General features: G+C 45.3%; 1 protein-coding gene and 1 long non-coding RNA gene across 4 annotated transcripts; one reads left to right on the forward strand and one right to left on the reverse strand.

Annotated features, from left to right (window-relative positions):
• The first annotated feature begins 3,421 nt into the window (after window positions 1-3,421).
• Window positions 3,422-16,169, forward strand: gm2a (ganglioside GM2 activator). Of its 3 annotated transcripts, none has more exons than XM_049028959.1 (5): window positions 3,425-3,631; window positions 12,106-12,233; window positions 12,367-12,519; window positions 13,189-13,371; window positions 14,855-16,169. In XM_049028959.1, the coding sequence occupies exons 2-5, from the start codon at window positions 12,135-12,137 to the stop codon at window positions 15,008-15,010; spliced, it is 591 nt and encodes a 196-aa protein (XP_048884916.1). In that variant the 5' UTR covers window positions 3,425-3,631; window positions 12,106-12,134; the 3' UTR covers window positions 15,011-16,169. The 3 variants fall into 3 exon arrangements, with proteins under 3 accessions (XP_048884917.1, XP_048884916.1, XP_048884915.1); XM_049028958.1 differs by lacking the exon at window positions 3,425-3,631 and adding an exon at window positions 11,894-12,027; XM_049028960.1 differs by lacking the exon at window positions 12,106-12,233 and having other exon boundaries at window positions 3,422-3,631.
• Window positions 15,976-18,921, reverse strand: LOC125750741 (uncharacterized). Its single transcript, XR_007400411.1, has 2 exons — window positions 18,713-18,921; window positions 15,976-17,382 (listed from the first exon to the last, which is right to left on the reverse strand). It is a non-coding gene; the product is annotated as an uncharacterized LOC125750741 (long non-coding RNA).
• Between the last annotated feature and the right edge of the window lie 2,295 nt (window positions 18,922-21,216).

A 21,216-nucleotide genomic window follows, 5' to 3' on the forward strand; every position in this document is an offset into this window, starting at 1 on the left:
GCTGGTGCCCGGATCACACTCCCCAGACAGACGCTACCTTCGTTTGTCAAAAGCGGATTTTTTTATTTACCGCTTTCAGTTTCTGCAGAGACCACGAGCATAAAAACCTGGAGAGGAATTCAGAACAATAGCCCTGGTGTTGCATTTTATTGTTCTGTACCTGTACTCAGCAAATGACAATAAAGTTGAATCTAATCTGATGTAATATAATCTAACAAATAGAACATAGATTTTTCTACTTATGGTAACAGTTGCCTTCATAGTCTTTATTTGTACTAAACTGCAATAAATGGATTGTACAGTAGGAAACTCGGTTTTATCGGGCTGCAAAGTCCCTGCACTAGACAGCGCATACAGTAGAAAGGCTCATCGCATCCTCTCTCCACTGCATTGTGGATGTTTTCCAGAAACCCTAACAAATTTCCCCTAATAAATTTCCCCTAATAAATTTCCTGTAAGAAAGCCTCTAGCACTGTGGATGATCCTGCCCATCCTACTCCTGGACTCTGGAGGATCCGGGCCGGTTCTGCCAGGTTTAGCAAGATCTCCATGCCCACGGCTGTCAGGACACTCAACACCCTGCCACCCAGTTTACCTCCCCCCCCCTTTCCTGAGTCGGCTGTATAAAAAGTACAATGTGTATGCAGTCATGCAGCAGCAAGAGTGAGTAGTAGATTATTATTATTTATATTATTATTAATAATAATTGTTATTATTATTATTATTTATTTGTTATTTTCTTACCCACTCTTGCTGCTGCATGACTGCATACACATTGTACAGCATTATTTCATGCCACTGTTTCATGATGGTATTAAAATGATGGTATTAAAATGAAGCCCACTTGGTGTTAATTCGTCCTCATCTTTATGATGCCGCTGTAACTGTGCAAGTTAACAGAACTAAGTCTATGCATTATTAAGTGGATCAAGCGGTTTTTCCCTGGTGAATGGACGCGTAATGCGAGGGGCTGGACCTGTGCTCTGTGTCCCAAGGCCTTTGTTACAGAGATGCTAATCCCAGGTTCTTATTAGAGGGATTGAATTCATTTGAGGGGGATCCTCTGATCATTTTAGAGAAAGAAACACCCACAGAACTGACTCATACTTGGGAGCTGTGCTGTCCCTTTACTGGGGCCTCTTTTTGATAAAAAACAAAGTTCAACAGGTCCTGTGCCCTTGGCAGTCTTAAAGAAATGGGAAATAACATAATTACATATATCAGCTGTCTAGTATATTCCATTGATCAAACCTCCAAAAAAGCAGATTCTAGAAAACCCACTTTCAGCACAAGATGAAAAGACACAGACGGCACTGGTCACACTCTCGCACTACAGACATTACTAGTGAAACAGAGGGCCATTCACACCTCCTGGGACAAGTCCAAATCCCTGTTCATCGATGTGCATCGAGCCGCACAATAGTGACACCGATCTCCAGAAGCAACGGTAAGAACATAATTGCCTTAAATTGAGAGTAAAGTCTTAAAAAAAGAATTAGCACCCATTATTTTGCTGTGGGGGCTCAGGTGAATCCGTGAGGGCCATGGGTGGTGCACGTGCAGCTGGAGATTCAGTACTTATGTTTCAGAGGTAGGTGCTCTAGACAGTGCTGCCATTCAGAGACGCCAGGTGCCTACTCAAAAAAAATAATAAAACCCTGAGAAGGGGTCGGAATATTCCGGAAAACGATTCCCAGAACGCATTTCATTGCAATTTACAAAACCTGTCACCTCGGGCCACTTGCGCTTGGGATCAGGATTTCTGAGCAGCCTTTTGACACTCTAGTTTCTGTGGGACGTGGCTGTAAAAACGACAGACATTAAAGACAGACATAAGGTTAGGTCAGACAGGCAGACATAAGTAAACGATCTTCACTCGTCAGCCCAACATTGCATCCATTATACTCGTCTGCTTGGGTCAACGGACTCTCAGACATCTGTACCTTAACTAGTAGGGAGATACTTAAGCACTGAGGAAGTTGTCAGGGTTTAATAAATAGCCTATTTTCCTTCCTAGGATGGTGCTCTTGGTCCTGCTTTAGCATTTAAAGCTCCCCTTTTGATTTCAGTGTGACAGAATAAAACAAAAACTAAATATTCATAACCATAAGAGTTCTAAGTGACGTCCAGATGAGCCACCAGACCTTACGTTTGTCTCTGCACTTGGGCTCTTCGGGGCTGCCGAAGCCAAATGAACGACATAATATTTGTCGTGATGCCTTTACTTATTTAAATGTTTGGCTTAGCGTTGGATCCCTTATGCTTGTCTCCAGCTGTTGGGATCCTGGGTCCTCTATCTCGAACCCCTAACCCTAAATAGGTACGAGGTTGTGTCTTCGGTATAATTTACTTGGGCAATTTGCTTGAGGTGTGAAGGGGAAAGAGTTCATGGACAGGAAGCTTTAATCGATCAGCTGCCCTGTGCGGTTGCCCAACCTTGCGCATTTAGCCATTTAGCATCCAAAAAAAGTCTTTAAAAGATGCAACTGCTCAGTCGACAGCGGTGACCACAGCATCCACAATCTCTATGCACGAGAAAGGTTTGTAATCTCCACCAAGAACTTCACTCAAATCGAGTACATACAGCAGGACAGCCCAAAACTTGAACCAGCACCCTCCAGGTGACAGGCTCATGCCCCGACCCAACAGGCTACCAGCATTAGCCACATCCCTGCTGTGAAACATAAGCTCATTCATTACATTTCAGGAAATGTTGGCTTCACACGTTTTCCCGCTGGATTGCACTTACCTTTGTGACTGTATACCTGGTATTATTCTGCTCTATTGTATTACTATATTATAATGCTGCTCTGTGATGGGCTGTCATCCCATCCTGGGTGTCCCCCTGTGCATTCTGGGATAGGCTCCAGGCCCCCGTGACCCTGTGTTAGATAAGCAGCTACGGAAACAGCTGAGAGGGTGGGCAAATGGGTGTATTTTTAGAAACCTTGAGCATGTTTAACATGAGATAAAACTGAAAGCCAGCAGCCCCTGTACACCTTAAGCACGAGTTCAGAGGAAAAGGGAACCAGGGTTAGAAAGCGATCTAATCTAACATCTCACCTTTCTCGTCTTGCGGTGACTTCAGCACCATGTCTGAGGCATGTTTGAAATTCCAGCCAGCAAAAGTTTGTCAGTGTGCTCCGGGTGGGCCTCCATCCTGCAGGCTGGTTCCCACACTGAGTCGGCCCAGCAAAGCACGAAGGGGCCAGGCAACTTTGCCACAACCCCCCCTCCAAGTTCACCCTACCACCGCTTGTTAGCGGTGTCAGCTAACGTGGCTAATGCACTCCCCCGCTGGCTGTCTGACCACACACCCAGTCCGAGGCTAGCTGAATAAAATCTGCTTCACTTAGTCCTCCTTCCCCAGTGAAGGTGGGTGGGGGGGTGAGGGGGGGTATCTCCTCACTCAAGAGACATAAATGGTCCGGAAAGCACGCACAAAAGCAACGGGGCAGATTTCATAATTACAGATTGGCCCGTTAACGCAGAAGGGAAACCAGTGTGTCTGAAAGAACATTAGTCACGGAGAACAAAGACCAGCCACAAGATAAAGGCGTGATCCACCGTGGGGCTTCTCTCCCGAAAATCTCAGGGTGCAGATCCCACGTCAGAGAAGCAGATGTCGCCGGTAAGTGACTGGCTGGAGAAAGATGCATTCTGTTTGTACGGGGAACCCTAACCCTAACCTTAACCCTAACCCTTCCCACGCGCCTGCGTCTCCATGCGCATGTTAACTTCTCTGGGCTTCTCTCAGAATCGCTTTCCGACTGCTTCGTTTTTTCCGTTATTTCGTTCCTGGGCATCCGTTCTCGGCGAGGAATCTGACGGATCCCACTGCTGATGAAAAACAACACATCCTGCACTATAACGGAAATTGCCGAATGTGTCTAAGAATCCGAAAACCCTGTCAAACGCTATTCCATCTGTCAGAACTATTTTTTTGTAACAATGCAGAAAGTTTGTAGCAATCGTGAAGGTTGGGTAACCATTCCTAAGTCAGTATGTGATTAGTAAGATCAGTATCAGGATTAGTATTCACATTACTTGATAAAGAACTGGGCTGTAATCATCAGAGGGAACTTTGGCACAGTCAGCCCCCCACCGCTTTCAGAGGAGAGAGAAAGGAGAACACATTCTTGGGCCCAAACATTAGGGGGAGCCCATGAATGTGTGAGGGTGGATAATGGTAGCTTTGGTTTGACGGGGGAATTTTTCAAGGGCCTTGCAGACGTCTTTGTACGACCCTGAGTATAGTTACAAGAGATCCACAAGTCTTGTGTAGCCTTCAGGAAGAGGTCGTACCCTCCCCCCTCACTCCCCACCCCCCAGACTTCACCTGGCAGCTGGTCTTTCCCACGCCTCGCACAAACCCACCCCAGCACCATGTCACTCAGCCCAGCCACTGCAGATATATAACGGACCACAGGAGTGTCTGCTGGCAGCCGGATTTCGATCTGTCTCTGTTTTTGCACGACTTGGATGTGGTCTGAGGAGATGTGAGAGCATTCCTTTGCTTCTGGATGTGGGCTCGTGAAGATACACAGCAGTAAACAGCAGGTTCACAGCGGGTCTGGCGCTGTAATCCAGTTCAGCAGTGCGATCTGATTTAGGGACACAGCGGGCCGGCAATACACAGCATTTAATGAGCAAACAGCGGCCTGACGTGCACAGCTGTCCGGCCGTCTGTGGCCGTTTAGCGGGACACAGCCACCCAGCAGGCCGGCGGCCATAACAACCACGGCGAAGCGGGCTGGTGTGGAGACCGTAACTCCTTAACGGGAGAGGTAAGAAATGCATGCAGGACAGCCCAGCGTCTCATGTGAGAAAGAGGAGGCGTGGGGAACGCAGAAGGTGTCAAGCCCCAGTATCACTATAACCACCCCCCGAGATTAAACAGACGAGTCCTTCCAGAAGGCTTACAAATCAGATATCTGTCACATTCTTCCAATTCTGTCGTTCACAAAGGTCAACGGCACAGCCTAAGCCCTCCACCCTGCAGTGTTAGGGAGGACGGAGCTGTGTCACATGGTGAAATACTGCAGAAGAGGCAGCTTATGTGGAGACTGTATTGAAATGAAGCTGTATTTGACACTCACAGAAAAACAGATACAGGGGAATGGCTCCTTTCACATACGTATCCCATCTTGCTCTCTCTCTCTCTCACACACACAACCCTGCTTCCAAAAAAAGTTGGGACGCTGTGTGAAATATAAATAAAAACAGAATGCAATGTTTTACATATCATACAACCCGTATTTAATTGATAAAATAGAACAAAGACAACATATGATGTTGAAACTGAGAAACGTAATTGTTTTGTGACAAATATATGCTCAATTTGAATTTGATACCAGCAACACGTTTCAAAAACGTTATGACACAGTTTTTACTACTGTGCTGCATCACCTCTTCTTTTAACAACACTCTGTAAACGTTTGGGAACTGAGAAGACCGTCCGCTGATAAGTTGGATAGTCCCTCCAGGATGTGGCGTTCCCGTTTTATAAAAAGAATCTGAAATTTTGATTCGTCAAACCACAGGACAGTTTTCCATTTTGCCTCAGTCCATCTGAAACGAGCTCAGACCCAGAGAAGTCGGTGGTGATTCTGGACCATGTTTAGATGTGGTTTCTTCTTTTCATGGTACAAATTCATCCTACATTTATGGATGCGGCGATGAACTGTTCATACACAATGGTTTACCCAGCCCATGCAGTGATTTCCTCTATGAAATCATTTCTGTTTAAGGCAGTGGCACCCGAGGGCTCCAAGATCATAACTACTGATTACCACTTTTCAGCCTTGTCCTTTGTGTACAGAGATTTCTCCAGATTCTCAGAATCTTTTTAATGATATTATGTACCATAGATGCTGTAACTCCCAAATTCTTTGCAATATTACATAGAGGGACATTATTCTTAATTTGTTGCAGTCTCTCACAGAGTGGTGAACCTCTACCCATCTTCACTGCACAGAAACTTGAAGGTACTTTTTTAACCCAGTTATCTTACTTACCTGTTGTCAATTATCCTAATTAGTTGTGAGATATTCAAACAGGTGTTTTGTTTTAGCATCACACGTTTCCAGTCTTTCGTTGCCCCTATCCTGACTTTTTTGGAGCATGTTGCTGGCATCAAATTCAAATTGAGCATATATTTGTCATAAAACAATAAAAATTTACAGTTTTGACATTTGATATGTTGTCTTTGTCCAGTTTGCAATTAAATATGGGTTTATATGGTTCGAAAATGATTGATTTCTGTGTTTATGTTTTACACAGCGTCCCAACTTTTTTGATATGGGGTTGTATATATGGCATATACAGGTGAGAGCAAAGCCTGGGGTCAGAGTGCAGGGGTCAGGGGGTCAGAGTGCAGGGTCACGGGGTCAGGCCATTTATCTAGCACTACCAGGGCGTTTTGGGTGTTAAGGATCTTGCTCAAGGGCCCTGCAGAGGGATTTGAGGTGGTGACCTTCTGTCCGCAGGCACTGAGACCTAACTCACTGGGCTACACATTGTCCTCCCCTACCTCTGCTTGGGGTCACAGGAACCGGGAAGCAACAGGATCAATGCATGCAGGAGGGGAAAATCGCTAAGAGCCACTTTGACAAAAAAATTAATAAATAAGTGACATCAAATCGCAGAGACGGCAAGGACATCGGGATCGGAGCAGATTATCTGGGGGGGGCAAATGACGGGAAAACAAATCTCACACTGCCAACAAAACAAGGAGCAGGTCGACTGAATCATTTTAAAAAAAGCCTGGTCACCTGACCCCACCAGAGACACGCCTACCCCGCCTCCGCCGTACTGGCCCTATTATAAGGTCCTCAGAAAAACTCAGTCACTGAATAAAAATCTGGCTTCCTGCCCTGCAATGTTCAAGCCAGCTGGTGCGACCAAATCACAGCCTCTGAAGGGCATGTGAGACCCAGTGTGTTCCGTACATCATCCACGGCCAGAAGACCAACCATCTCGCCCAAGATCCCAAACGAGATAAGCTGGTTGCCCAGTCTGAAATGCGAGGACAGACACCCAGAATAATGCTCGGGTTACCGGATTAATTTTGAAAGTTTGGCTGGGAGGAGATCGGATCTGCCGGCATCTGGTCTGGGACGACATGTAACACGGCTTCAGAGGGCAGTGGTTTTCCGGGGCGGTGACACAACCCTCCTCTGATTATGCGGACGGCAGAGATCCGGGCACGGCAAACCTGTCACTCGTGCAAACACATTCGTGCAGGACTTGTACTCACTTGCTGTCTTCTTACTTGACTGCTCACCTCAAAAGCATGTGTTTCTTTTTTCCACTAAAAACCATCATTTGCACCTATGCTCAGTCCGGCACCTTTACAGCACTCTCACATACTGTTGTTGCTTTATTCAACTGAACATATAATAATTTATATTACAGGATTTACTATACATTTAAATGTGTGTGCAATACACTATACATGCTCACAGAAGTATCTGCATGTGTGTGTGGGGGGGGGAGTTAAGTATATATTACAATGTAATAAATGTCCCAACAATGGGTTAAAATCATGTTATCTTGATGTTGTGGGGACCTGAAACCTGGAAGGCTATAGCTATGGGGTCAGCATTGAGGGGGGAACCAAGCCCATTATTATAATATATACTGTGGGGGGAAACTGTGAGCACATCTGAATTTTGGGGGAATGTGCCCCCTCCCCCCCCAAAAAAAATATATATATTCTTTTTTGGTCCCCACAAGGGGAAACTCAATTTTATAAAAAATCTGTGACTGCAAAAAAACATTTAAAATAAAATGTCAGAAATCTTGTATTTAGTTTGGTTACTTATGGTTAAGGTTAGGGCTGGGTGGGGGTTAAGGTCGTCATTTTTGGGGTTAGAGTTTTGCCCATGGAAATGAATGGGTGGTCCCCACAAAGATATGAGTACAGATCTCTCTCTCTCTCTGTGTGTGTGTGTGTGTGTGTGTGTGTGTGTGTGTGTGTGCGTGCGGGTATACCTTATCTTACGGGAACACAATGTCCCCACAACGTGATGAAAACCCGTTTTTGTCCTCAATTAAACTCAATTAAAGAAAACTCGAAAAATCGAAAACTGCAAAAACACTTGTATTTTGCTTGGTTACTTATGAATTCCGAATGAAAATTTAGATTTAGGTGATCAGTGGTCATTGTTGACACACCACAGCACACGGTGCACAACAATGAAATGTCTCCTCTGCATTTAACCTATACAGTATGTGACAATGTGACATAACAGGGGGGCAGCTAATGCAGCGCCCGGGGAGCAGTGCCCGGGGGGGGGGGGCGTCCTGCTCAGGGTACCTCAGTGGTGCCTTGCTGGTCGGGGATTGGTGGGGGATAAGGTTTTCATGGTTAGCGTTAGTATTTTTCCCATAGAAATGAATGAGCGGTGCCCATAAAGATTTTTTACCTGACATGCGTGCGTGTGTGCGCGCGCGCGCATGTGTATGTGCGCACGTGAGTGTGTGTGTGTGTGTAATGGCAATGCATGTCCTGTGCATGCTTACATATATGCAATGTCCGTATATGTCCTAGCGTGCTTGCCGCTTTTATATGTGTGCACTTATAGCGAGGCCAGGACTTCTATTCAGCAGGCAAGAGGAAAGCTAAGATCAATTCCTTCATGCAACTGTTAGTTAGTATTGTGTTAGTTAGTCACTGAAAATGCAAAATATAAAGAGAAAAGAAAGTAGTACCAAGATCAAAGCCAAAGAGCATTTCCCCTCTATTGATCGTTGTCGTTTTTTATGTCGCACTCTACCGTGGAGTAAGGAGAAAATGAGAACGAAGCATATCGTTTTAGGCGTCAGTGCAACGCGTAATTAACGAAAAACCGGTTAGAAATAAAACAGGCGAAATAATTAATGAATAACATACTTCAAGCTACACCACTTAAAGTCACCAACCGAAAACACTAGTAATGTGATACTTATAATACAGATGCTTATCGAATAAACGCAGGGATTGATCTGAAAGAAGAGACGCGTGATATATCTGTGCATCTGTGGTTTGATTTTTATCCCCATTTTGAAACATAGCCGCTCCCAAACGCCTGTCCCACTACCCCTTCAGTGCAGATAGATGCGCGGACTCCGTGCGACGTGCACGGACCGCTGCGCGTTCCTCAGCTCCGTGCCCGAGCATGAACTCACACGCACAGCTTACACGCACAACCTCCCAGCACTTCCACATAATAAGACAACGGGGTTCAGTCAGGGGCTCAGACACGAAACTATCGGCATTCTGAATGAGGGCACCCCCATGCAGCGCTGTCGGACCAGTGATCGTGCTCGCTGGGGCAGAATTAAATTATCGGGCAACAACAAATATACAGTCTGGAAAGTGTATAGTCATTAACTCTGCCTGAATGTCTTATGTACTGCCTGCTGAAATGCCTTTATATATTGATATTTAAATTTAATTAACCGCAGCATGAGATGTACCTAGAAGGAGAACAGCCTTTTTTATCTTATGTTACCCAAGAACCGTACCTTATTGGTACACTGGACACTGTCAGGGTCACAGAATACTGTCTTGCTGTTTTGCTTAACGAACAGAGGTGAAGGAAGGGTGCGGCAAATTAAAACAAGTGAAAGAGTGCCATCTAGTGGTGAAAATGTACATGTGCGAGTGTTGCCAGCATTCTATAAAGCTTCGCCTGCCGTGAAAATACGTCAAAATGTAGATTGACTAATGGGAAACAAACACGAGAGTATAACTCCTGAACTCACATATGAAAATGTATCCGATTAAAATATTTTACGTAAAAGCACAAAAACAGATTGCAGAGTGAAAAAAGTGCCATGATTAATGTGAATTCATGAATTCGGCAAATACGTTACGAAAGTGACAAGCATTGGTTTAAAACAGAGAACGTAAAGAAACATAAACTTACAGGCATAAAAATACTCTGTAAACCAAATGTGATGGTATGCAGTGGTACTGAATATTATGTTTTGTGTCTTTCAAAAGCTAGCAGTACAAAATTACGGCTTTGAAGAAACAAATCAATTCCTAGCATCTTGACGGGGATGCATGGAAAAACTTACAAGTGTCAAAACTTAAAAGCGAGTGTGGCTGCCTTTAATTACACCTTCTAATGATGTAATAGAGTAATGAGAGTATGACTAAAGGCCAAATATATGATTAGCAAAAGAGTACAGCAAAAACCCCAGGCTCCACTGGGGGGGGGAGGACCCAACATTTCAAACCTGAAGATGGACCTGATGGGGAAACCAGAGAGAAGCTGCAGGTTTCTGGAGAACAAGCAGTCAGTTTAATTAGAATAGGCTGCAGAAGATTTCATGTTTTAAGATGCCATGGCGGGAGCCATTAATTGGATGGGGTGATGTGCATTTCCAAGCTGAGAGCTACAGAGATCCTTGGCAACAGTCTTATAAGGAGATGTGGGAAGTGTGTATCATGAACCCAGGGAGCTGTGAGGGCTGCTGGCGCTGGTGTGACCGCAGGTCACTTCCTGCTGGCATGGAGTTTTTGGCGACGCCCATTACAAAGCACCGATTATGCCGTGTGATTGTTCGTGGTTCCAGCTCATCATCTTCTTGCATTGCAGAGTTGTGTTTCAACCAGCAATACACTGACAGTAGCCTAACGCTGGGTCTCTGCCAGTCACTGAGTGACTTGCAGGACATTCGGGAAGAAATCACAAGACAGCATTTTCCTTCCAGAAAATTCCACACCCTGACAGACTTTGTAAAGGCCATAAAGCCGTATTTGAGAGCTCCAGACCCCCCTTAACATTTTCCCAAAGGTCTAACAGCGATATGATTACTCAGCATTTCAACACACAATCTTCTCGCTCAGATCCCTAAATCTACTTATTTACACCCCAAATCAATGCTTCTGTATGGCACACATACACATATACTGCACATCAACATGTGTCCTATGCTTATCTGCGTCTTTATTGTTCATGTGTGTCCCGCATGTAATTAATTGGCTGTCTGTTATAACGCATTATGTAACAATGCCACATTATGTAATAACTCGACACAGTGTACCATCACATAATGCGATGTTATTAGATAATGCATGAAAATGTGATGCAAATGTTACAAATTTATAGACATGATTTTATGTGGCACCATTACCCAATTATTATTACGATCATCATCGTTATTATCATTCAGTTTGTTATATTCTGTTGAGTTATTAGAAAATGCGGTATTATAACATAATGCGCTGTTACACTTTGCCAGCCCATGAACTCCTATGTACCAGTACAAACGGAAAATACAATGTCTTCATTATTACTACTTACTAATAACCATTACACGTTATATAAGTCAGCAATAGCAGTACAAAGTCTTTAAAACTTATGACCATCAGCAGCTCTGTATCTCATATGATTTTTGCACCTACTTCTTATTGCTTTTTATTGCAAGATACCCCCCAGTCCGGGGAGGTCATGTGATTGACAAGGGTGTAAATTGCCTTGTTTGTCAAAGACTGCAAGATTCGCAAAAAGATTTCAGCTTCAAAGCAACCAGTAGTAGCATCACATTCAAAATATTTTCAATGTTGATATTAAGATACCATTTGCAATTCAAATTAAAAGGTTAATGTAATACGTAATCCGAATTCAACAGTAAAGTTCTAAAAAAATAAAATACATATACAGATATATATTTATATAATACCAATACAAAATACATTTATGTGTATGATAGTAATCATTCAAAGACAAAAGTACTCATTAACTCGGGAGGCTGCAATTATACTTATGTTCAACTGCATAAACAATCAAAAACAAACATTGCGCGAATGAATCACGTGTTTTTCAATATATTTTTACAATGAAGATTAGCTGGATTGGTCAGGGTTAATCAAAGTGGATCGTTCATTGGTTGAGTTTCTGGCCAATCATCCGAAACTGGGCGTGGTTGAGACGGTACTGCTCAGTCCCCTGTCTTTTACGGGACTCTCACGTGGTCTCTTCTCTTAAACACGGAAGGTTAAAATTTTCTGGCGGAGCGGTTTACCACTCTGTAAGTGTCTTTGTTAATTGCAGGCTTCCTTAAAGCAGTGTTTGTGTCCCTGCAGCTTATTTGGTGTTTCTTGTGAAGCTGCACTGTTGCAGGTCTTAGCCGACAGAATGCGGAGCCTTGCTTCTCTCTTCGCGTCCCTCTGCGCCATTGCAGTTTGCGTCCGACTAGGAGCAAGTGACTTAACAGTAACACGCACATATGTAAGGGTGAGTAGGATGCAGGCTCACCGCAGCCGTGTGTGGGATAGACTGGAATGGATGGATGATTGGACGCACTGACGCATTAGAAGCCAGATTTTCTGTAGATATTCTACTGTAACCCGTTCGGGGCTCTCTGCAGGTCATGGGCTTTTCGTGGGCAAACTGCGGCGCCCCGGATGCCCCCGCGATGATGAAGAGCCTTGACATGTCCCCGGACCCCATCACGATTCCCGGGGACTTAAGCGCCAGCGCTTCTGGTTACACTAAGGTGGAGCTGAGCAGTCCTCTTCAGGTAAGTTTAGACATGTAAGGCGACAGCATGAGCATGCAATACTGGTTCCGCTTCGCATGCGGTTTCTATGCATTTTAATAGCATGAACTTTGGCTGGGAGCCGTGCAAGTCTTTGCAATCTTGCCAAGATTATATTCCACGTTGCTCCTTGTATTATATGTTATGTCGATGAAAAGCCGTGTTGTATATTTGCCCTGCTTACCTTATGGCTTAATCCCGGGGGGGCTCGGTGAGGATGGTGCAGGCTTTTGTATCCACATATCTCTGAGTTGTACTTTTCGGGCCTGCTTGACATTTTGCTGTCATGCCAAGATGTTATCTTTAGTTGCTGTTTCGTCAGTGTTGTTCTTTGGAAGCATGCATCTATCGACTTCCTGCTGTGAATATTGTAGGTCTTTCTTTTTCCTTCTTAACACTCAGTCTTGATTGGCAATTAAGCCTTTGCACGTGCCCTGCTCTGATCAGGGAAGCATCCATGAAGCTTTAAAATCACATGCTTGAGTTTGTGTCTTGAGTTGTTGCGGTTATGCTTATGTGGCAAACCTGTCTCCTTTGCTAATGGAGCATTGTCGCTTGAAGAGGTGCCTATTTTGGATGGATGTACTGTAAAATCCATGGGGGCCTGACATCTGTGATTAACGAGGAGCCGACTGGACCTCCATCCCTTAGGTGAACCTGACCGTGGAGAAGGAGGTGGCCGGCTTCTGGGTGAAGGTCCCCTGCATGGACGACCTGGGCAGCTGTGATTACGACGACATTTGCTCAGTGCTGGACCAGCTGATCCCCCCAGGACAGGACTGTCCGGAGCCCCTGCACACATACGCGCTGCCCTGTCACTGTCCCTTCAAAGCTGTGAGTTCCTGTCCCTGGCTTTGTGGGGGTGTCAATCAAGGGGTTATCCTCAGGTCCTGAGGTCAGGGTTTCAGGCTCCAAACCACCCAATCTCAGGCAGCACAGGGCACAAGGCTGGGATACATCCTGGAGAGGATGCCAGTCCATTGACAGGCACATGCAGTACTGTGCAAAGTCCTAGGCAGTCAAAGGAAACATTGTGTTTAAATGATCTTCATATTAGTGTAAAACTATGATATTAAGAGTGAAAGTGTCAGCTTTAGCCATTTCAAACATCTCTGTACACTAAAGTTACCCTCCCTAGTGTTTTCAGGTATCATCCAATATGCCCATTATTTGTTGACTCCAAACTAGCAGATGCTAGTTTAATGCTGAATAATTTCACAAATTGATTAATTGAGTGGAACCTAAATAAATACATGAAGTGGCAGAGGTGCCCCTGTGGAGAGGAGTTTTGGGAACTGAAGCGGTGTTCATCTAGCCATCCTACAAGATATCAGTGACTTTTTGGAGAAAAGAAGAAATTCTTGTTGGTATATTGTTTCTCTTAATTTGCATATGTTTTAAAGTGTGTGTGTTTTCCCAGGTCAGATTTAGACTTGCTTCGTGGATAAAAAGCTTTAGACTTTTTTTCTTTTTTTTGACTGCCTATGCAGTCAGCAGTTTTGTACAGTACTGAGCATTGCACACTCTGGATGGTTTAGAGAGCATAACTGTGTTTGGCCTCCAGGGGGAGTACCTCCTCGCGCAGAGCGGCGCTGTCAGGCAGCAGTACTACACACTCAGCCAATCGCATACTGTATCGCTCTCTAGCAGCTCTGTACTCTCACAGACATCTGAAATCCGCTCATATCTAATGCTCCGCCCTTTATTCCACTCTGTTGCACTCCCTCAGGGTTCCGGTCCTCCGCCCCTTCGTCCTCTTTCAGACCAGCTGCATGACAGTCACATGACTTCCTCATGACTTTGCTTTGACCTGCAAACGGCATGTGACCCTATGTAGCGTATTAGTTAAGTGCGTCCAAACACAATGCCTGCGGCCCACGCCGGCAGCAGAATCGTGAGCTTAATGTCACTCCTTTGTCGTCTTTCCCGCCCTGTCTTTGTAAAGACTTTCTGCGTGTCCCTGCAAAGAACAGGCTGCAGCCGGCTGTAGAACCGGACTTTTCGTTACTCTTCTGGAATGCGTGTGGTTGCATAAAGCGCATCGCGGTTTGCTGCCCTGAGAACGGTTCACATGTTCTGCAGGCCCTGGCCGAAGCACAGAATTTCACTTCCTTGCGCCCGAAATCTGATGGCCGGGTTTAAATCGGATTAGCGTCATAATATCAGCATTTCAAACATTGATGGATTAAATGGTGACAACCACCATAACGGTGAACCTGTATGGTGACCATGACTCTGGGTTTGAATCGTGTGCTTGCTGTGGCTGCTTTGATGTCCGTTTGCAGCGGTATAAACACTGACTTGTTCTCATTTACAGGGGCAATACACTCTGCCCAAGTCTGACTTCTACTTGCCCAACATGGACCTTCCTTTCTGGCTGACCAACGGGAACTATCAGGTGGAGGCTAAGATGGGCTCACAGGGAAAAGAGTTCGGCTGCCTGAAAGTGGTGTTTGCCCTCCACTCAGCCTAGGCAGCGGGGAACCGTGTGTGTGTGTGTGTGTGTCGGGGGAGGGGGTGCTTCCGATCTGTGAAAGGTGATCAGTGTGCTTGTCTTTTTTTACTTAAAGTGCTTGTGACTTGGACAGCTCTAGTGATTAGAGGTATGCTGGGTGCACACGCTGGTTAATTCTGAGCGCGGTTGTAGGCTCGGCACCACGAAAAGAATCACAAAGAAAGTGTTAAAAAAAATAAAGCGTAAAAATGCGAAGGTGTTCAGTGGGCTGGGTTATGAACCTTCCGATCACCGTACGTTACACTGTCTGAAATACTCCAGGAGTAACGTATGCATCATTTAAAATGAAGTCTAGCTTTTTTACTGCAATGATGATTCACATCTGATTCTCAGCTGTCCAGTCATATGCACTTTAGTTTTAAACGAGAGAAATCGGCTTCTCTCATTGGTGCATTCAGGCATGAGGTAATCACTGCACTTACTTGCATTACTTCTGATTAATACTGTACATGCTGTTCCAGATCTCCTAAGAAGGGTTAGCTGTAGCTTCGCTGGCATTACAGTGCATTGTGTAATTGTGATGAGTGAACTGAAAACTACTGTGGCAGGAGTTCGCGTGGGCCTACATTACCTTAATTATACTGTAAAACCTGATTTCTTCAGCTGTCCTAATGGTGACCTGATAAATCAAGAAAAAGCAAAGCTTGAAGGTACTAATGCAGCGATGGGAGAAAATAACGATTTTTTTTTAAGCCTTTTCATGTTTAAAATTTTTTTAATTACTGATTAATAAATAATACTTGATACTGCTGTAAATTTTGCATTTCTTTTTCTTTTGCAAAAAGGTGTTCAATGTTGAAATGGGGTTTCTGAATCTGTTCATCACGTAAAAACTCTTTTTCAGGGACTTGATGTCCATTCTGTGGAGAGGTTTTGTTTTTCTGTTTAATTGAGGTCAGAAGGCAGTAAATTTGTGAAAATCTCAAAACCTTCCAGTTCTTTTATGGGAAGTCACTGCTGAATGCTAGCGCCCAACCTTTGACCTTCTAGTGTGGCGCACCTCACGTCATGGTTATTAAATCGCATTAATGGCCAGTTTCACTGTGATGTTGCCACTTTTGTTTTATACAGCTGGTTTACATGTTTTATACAATAAATGTTTTCTAGTTTTGCGTAAGATGTCCTCAGAAGATTTGTAATTTTTATTTAATTTTTTGTTTTGAGGATCTTTGGTCCTGTATGTGGGCAGTGCAATGTGTGTGGAATTTGCATGTTGTTCCTGTGCGGGTTCCTCTGGGTTCTCTGGTTTTGCCCGCAATCCAAAGAACATGCTGAGGTAGGTTAGTTGCCAAATTGACCGTGTGTGTGTGTGTGTGTGCGTGTGTGTGTGTGCACCCTGCAGTGGGTTAACCCGTCCTGGGTTATTCCCCGCTTTGTGGCTGTAGCTTCCAGAATAGGCTCTGCAACCCTCAGATGGATGGATGGATGGATGGAACCTAGCATGCAGCTCGGTTTTTAAAAGGTCCCCATTAGTGCCCAGTGTTCATTGTCTCTTGACCTAAATATGTCGACACTGGCCTGAGAATCCTGTCACAGCCCTAATATTCATGCAAGTTCATTCATTCCATCAGCAGCAGCCTCAATAAAACATTCGAAAGCAGGCAGTTACCCCACATATTGTTTTGCGATTAGAAATGAAAGCACTGACTTGAGTAGAAGAGCACATGCCAAATCAGTCCCAGCTTCTCTGCTGTCTGTGTGGTCGGTGCTGGTTTAATATAAAACAGGCGAGCAGTATTGCTGATAATATCTAAAATCGGGGACAGTGATGTGCATTTAGTCCAAGCATTTTTTTGTAGCTCTCTGTAGTAATGATTCATCTAAAATTAGCCCTTAGGGACATTGCGTACCTGACTTAAATCAGGGCCGTGTGGAGACCACTGCATTGCACTGGGAGTTAAAGGAATGACGTCCTGAACCAGTTACGCCCTCGGTGCCGCACAGCCCCATATTGAAACTTATGAGAGATGAATGTTCGTCACCAGATGTTTAAGGCTATGTTTACTGAATATTCAATTCAAATTTTTTTATATAGCGCTTTTAACAACAGTCATTGTCACAAAGCACTTTACATTTAACCGGCCCGAGCCCCACCAGCCAAGCCTGAGGCGACAGTGGCAAGGAAAAACTCCCTCTAGCAGGAAGAAACCTTGAGAGGAACCTAGAGTCAGAAGGAGACCCCATCCTCCTCTGGGCGACCGGGGAGCATGAAACTGCATTTATATTGAGATTCATTAGAGATCATTTAGTTATAATTTAGTTATAGTCCCAGTTGGTTTCATGTTATCTCCAGGTCCGGGTTCATGCGGTGTAGTGTTGCTCAGTATCAGCTTGGAAAAGAGATGATGGAGAAGAGTTATTGCCCTACACCTAACCTAACCTCCGGCAGGACTAGAGTAACTATGGCAGCCTGGCTAAATTTCTTATCACAACACTAGAGGGGGCTGTTGGCAACATTTAACCTGAGTGATTTTTTTTTTTTTTTTTTATCGCCTAGGGAAAGCGATTTCATCATCATAACGTAAAGTTTCATGACGATTACACTTGAATTTCTGTGTGTGTGTGTGTGTGTGTGTGTGTGTGTGTGTGTGTGTGTGTCATTGTGCTTCTGTTTGGCTCCTTTTTTTCTGTATGTATGACTGTTTCACACCAAAGCACCTGTCCCAACTGGTTTATCTACCCATTTGTCACTGTGTGTTGACAGGACTGTGTAGAATTCAATGAGGAGCAGAAACAAACATGTAGACCCACTAAACAGCTGTCAGAATAGCAGCACGAGCTCCACAATGCAGATTTCCTAGGATAGTAGTTCAAATAGACTGCATACAATTAGTTAGAATGAGAGCTTCCGGAGGATTCCGCAGCGCGGGGTGGACATGGAACTCCGGCACTTTCTGTTAGGTCATTTCTAGGGTGGTCATAATTTGCTTTGCAAAACCTAAGATGCTGGGCGACGGACACTATGAGAGGTGGCAAAGCAACGTAGATACGTACGCAAAAAGTATTCTGACCATAAGAGCATAAGAGATTTACAAACGAGAGGAGCTCATTCGGCCCATCAAGCTCATTTGGGGAGAAGCTAACTAGTATCTGACCGTTTAAAGCAAGTGTCAACTTGAAAGAAAGTTAAATTCCCAGACATTTCAGGCTTTTTATGTCCCAAAACAAAAGGACAAGTCCAGGAAAAAGAGGACGTATGGTCACCCTAGTGGCTTGGTTAGAAGGCAGGTCCACCTGAAGACGTCTGTATGAAACAATCACTCTGCCCAGTGTTCAAAAGTAACACTGGGTTTTTTTTCCCCTTCATCTATGACATCATTCCTTCCATTAATGCTTCCCCTCAGAGTTCGCACCCCTCCTTTGACCGCAGCTCTCATTCCAGATGGCTGGAGTGATGCCAGGTCTTACCTCATTGGTGGAGAGAGAAATGTCAACACGTAGCATTCCTCTGCTGCCCGCACCATCGGCAGACAACGTACAATAACAGTGCCTTGCGAGCTCCGATGTCAAAAATCGATTTTTAATAAAGCCTTCAGGCGTTTGCGCAATAGCCTAACGGTAAATGACACCTTAGCAGGAACTTTATGGATGTTTTTAAGTCGGTTACTTTCTACACAAGCCTAACAAAACCTAACAACATAGGCAATTATTTAAAAATACCTGGAGTTGTATTGCTCTTTTGCTCTCCCAGAAGTCTGTACTCTATCAAGGCCGTACCAAGCAGAGATGTCGTTTTGTTGACAGTAACTTGTTTAACAGGACACACGCTGCCTCAGCACCCTGATGTCGTCTCCCTGGAGAGCCGACGCTGTCCATGTCTGTCTGATGGTTCACATATGGGCCCTGACAGTGGAAGGAATGTTATCTTGTGGCAGTAATACATGGAAGGCTGGCCATTTCTCAGGAGGCTGAGCTTGGGGTGATGGAAGGGGGGTGGGGACAACTAGCGCCTTTGTTTTGCCCCGAGCAACTACCCCGGAGCCCAACCGTCTTCCCACACCCCTCTGCTTTGGCCCGATTCTGGGACGCTGAGCCAGAAATCTCAGATTCAAGCAATTAGCAGGAGAGGAGGCTTCTGGGAAGGCGGCTGCTCCACAGGTGCCTGTGTGCATAAGACCATGTGTAACACATGGGCAAAAAACTCCGCCACACCCTTAAAGAAGCACGTCGCCATTTTCTCCCCCACCTATCGAGGCGTTACTGTTTTATTCCCGTTCGCCCAAAGAACTAATTCGCTTCTGTCCACTTTTTAAAAAGCTCGTTAAAAGTTCTGTGTAAATCTGTGGGTTATGGTGCGTAATCCATGGAAACGCACTGTATCTGGCTGCTCGAAACGGCCCAACGAAGCACATGCGTTGATTCACGTTAGCGAGAGCTTTCTAGAAGAACGTGTGAGAAGAAGTGAGTGACTTGGAGTGGGTGTTGTATCTCACGCCTTTCAACCAACTGCACAGCCGGCACTAATCTCCTCCTTTAGCAACCGAAGATATTTGCTTTGGCTTCTCATTATTATGAAATGCTTTATTTTACTTATAAAGGGCGGGAGGAAGGCAGGGATTAAACTGTCCAGTTTTTGTTGAGGTACATCTATTGACAACAAGGGGAGTTTTACAGCACTGTGGTTTCCACCACCTGCTTGGGTGGCATGGCTAACCCCGCTCTCCAAAGGTTTCCTGCTGCCCCCAGATACAACTGCAGAGGAAGCAAGGCATCGTGGGTAAGCGAGACCCCGTGGCTGTCCTTCCACAGGAAGCTCTGTGGCTCTCGAGCACCTTGGAGACCAGCTGGTTCATCCGTCCCATGTCAGATTAGAACAGCCCTATTAATAGCTTGGCTTTTGCACAAAAATGAAATGGGTATCAAGTTTCCCCCGGGACTCCCGTTGGAACAGTCCGATGTATTCGGCCTGTATATACGCAAGCTTCCAGGAACGGGCCATTTTTATCCCCCGTGAGGGAGCATTTCTGAATGCAAAGGGCAGTCATATGGGACTCGACCTGTAATGTGAGAAGAGCGGACAGAAACACCTGAGAGCAGCATCTGCAGCAGGACACCACCTTTAATTATGTCTGTCGTCGAAACCCACCAGACGTAGCAGAATGAGGGGCTGAACTGGGGCCCAATCTCTTAATGACAGGAGTGGAGTCTGATTGCTCGCAAACCTGTGAAAGTAGCGAATAGCATGTAAGAGGTTAAGATGCAGAAATGTCTTTGCCCCCCCCCTCCTCAGAACTGTTTACTAAGGGATGCCAGTATAAAATTCCTATGGCACGTAGAGGCCTCAGATGAGGGGGGGGGTGCTACTTAACTAGCCCCCACCTTCCCATCTTAATAGCGCTGCCCTACCCTTCCCCGGCGCCCCTCACTGGGGGGATATGATTCCAGCAGGCACATCTCAGAGAGGGTCCCCGCCCGTGGGGGGAGCGGCATGTAGCTGGTTTCCCTTCACTGACGGGCTTGGCCTTGGTACGAGGAAGCGCTGCCTTCCTTATAAGCCTTGATTGTAGGAAGAGCAGCCCGGCTGGATATAAACGAAGCACTTATTCTACAGATATGCCAAGCATGCTGCCCGGCGGCCTGCTGTGATAAGGCCCTCTGCAGGCCTACCCCACCCCAAACACCATCTTCTTTTTTTACCTCTCTCTGTCTCTCTCTCTCTCCACACTCTCTCTCTGTCTGTCTCTCTCGCTTGCCTTAATCATGCATTTGTGTTAATCACGAGTTTTTAAAAGTCATGTCTGTCTGTCTGTCTCTCTCTCTCTCTGTCTCTCTCTCTCTGTCACTCTCGCGCTTTCTCACTCTCCCCCCACTGTCTGTCTCTCATTGTCTCTATCACTCTTTCTGTCTCTCTCACTCTCTGTCTCTCTCTCACTCTCTGTCTGTCTCTCTCGCTCTCTGTCTCTCCCCCCCTCTGTCTGTCTCTCACTGTCTCTATCACTCTCTCTGTGTCTCTCTCGCTCTCTGTCTCTCTCTCACTCTCTGTCTGTCTCTCTCACTCTCTGTCTGTCTCTCTCGCTCTCTGTCTCTCCCCCCCTCTGTCTGTCTCTCACTGTCTCTATCACTCTCTCTGTCTCTAGAAACTGGTCCAGGCTTCATTCTTAATACCTATGTGATACTTTTCCTTAACTGAGGGCCTATTCAGCGTCTGCTCTGGGCACCCAAAC

This window comes from Brienomyrus brachyistius, chromosome 10 (genome assembly GCF_023856365.1).
Source record: "Brienomyrus brachyistius isolate T26 chromosome 10, BBRACH_0.4, whole genome shotgun sequence".
NCBI classification, from domain to species: domain Eukaryota; kingdom Metazoa; phylum Chordata; class Actinopteri; order Osteoglossiformes; family Mormyridae; genus Brienomyrus; species Brienomyrus brachyistius.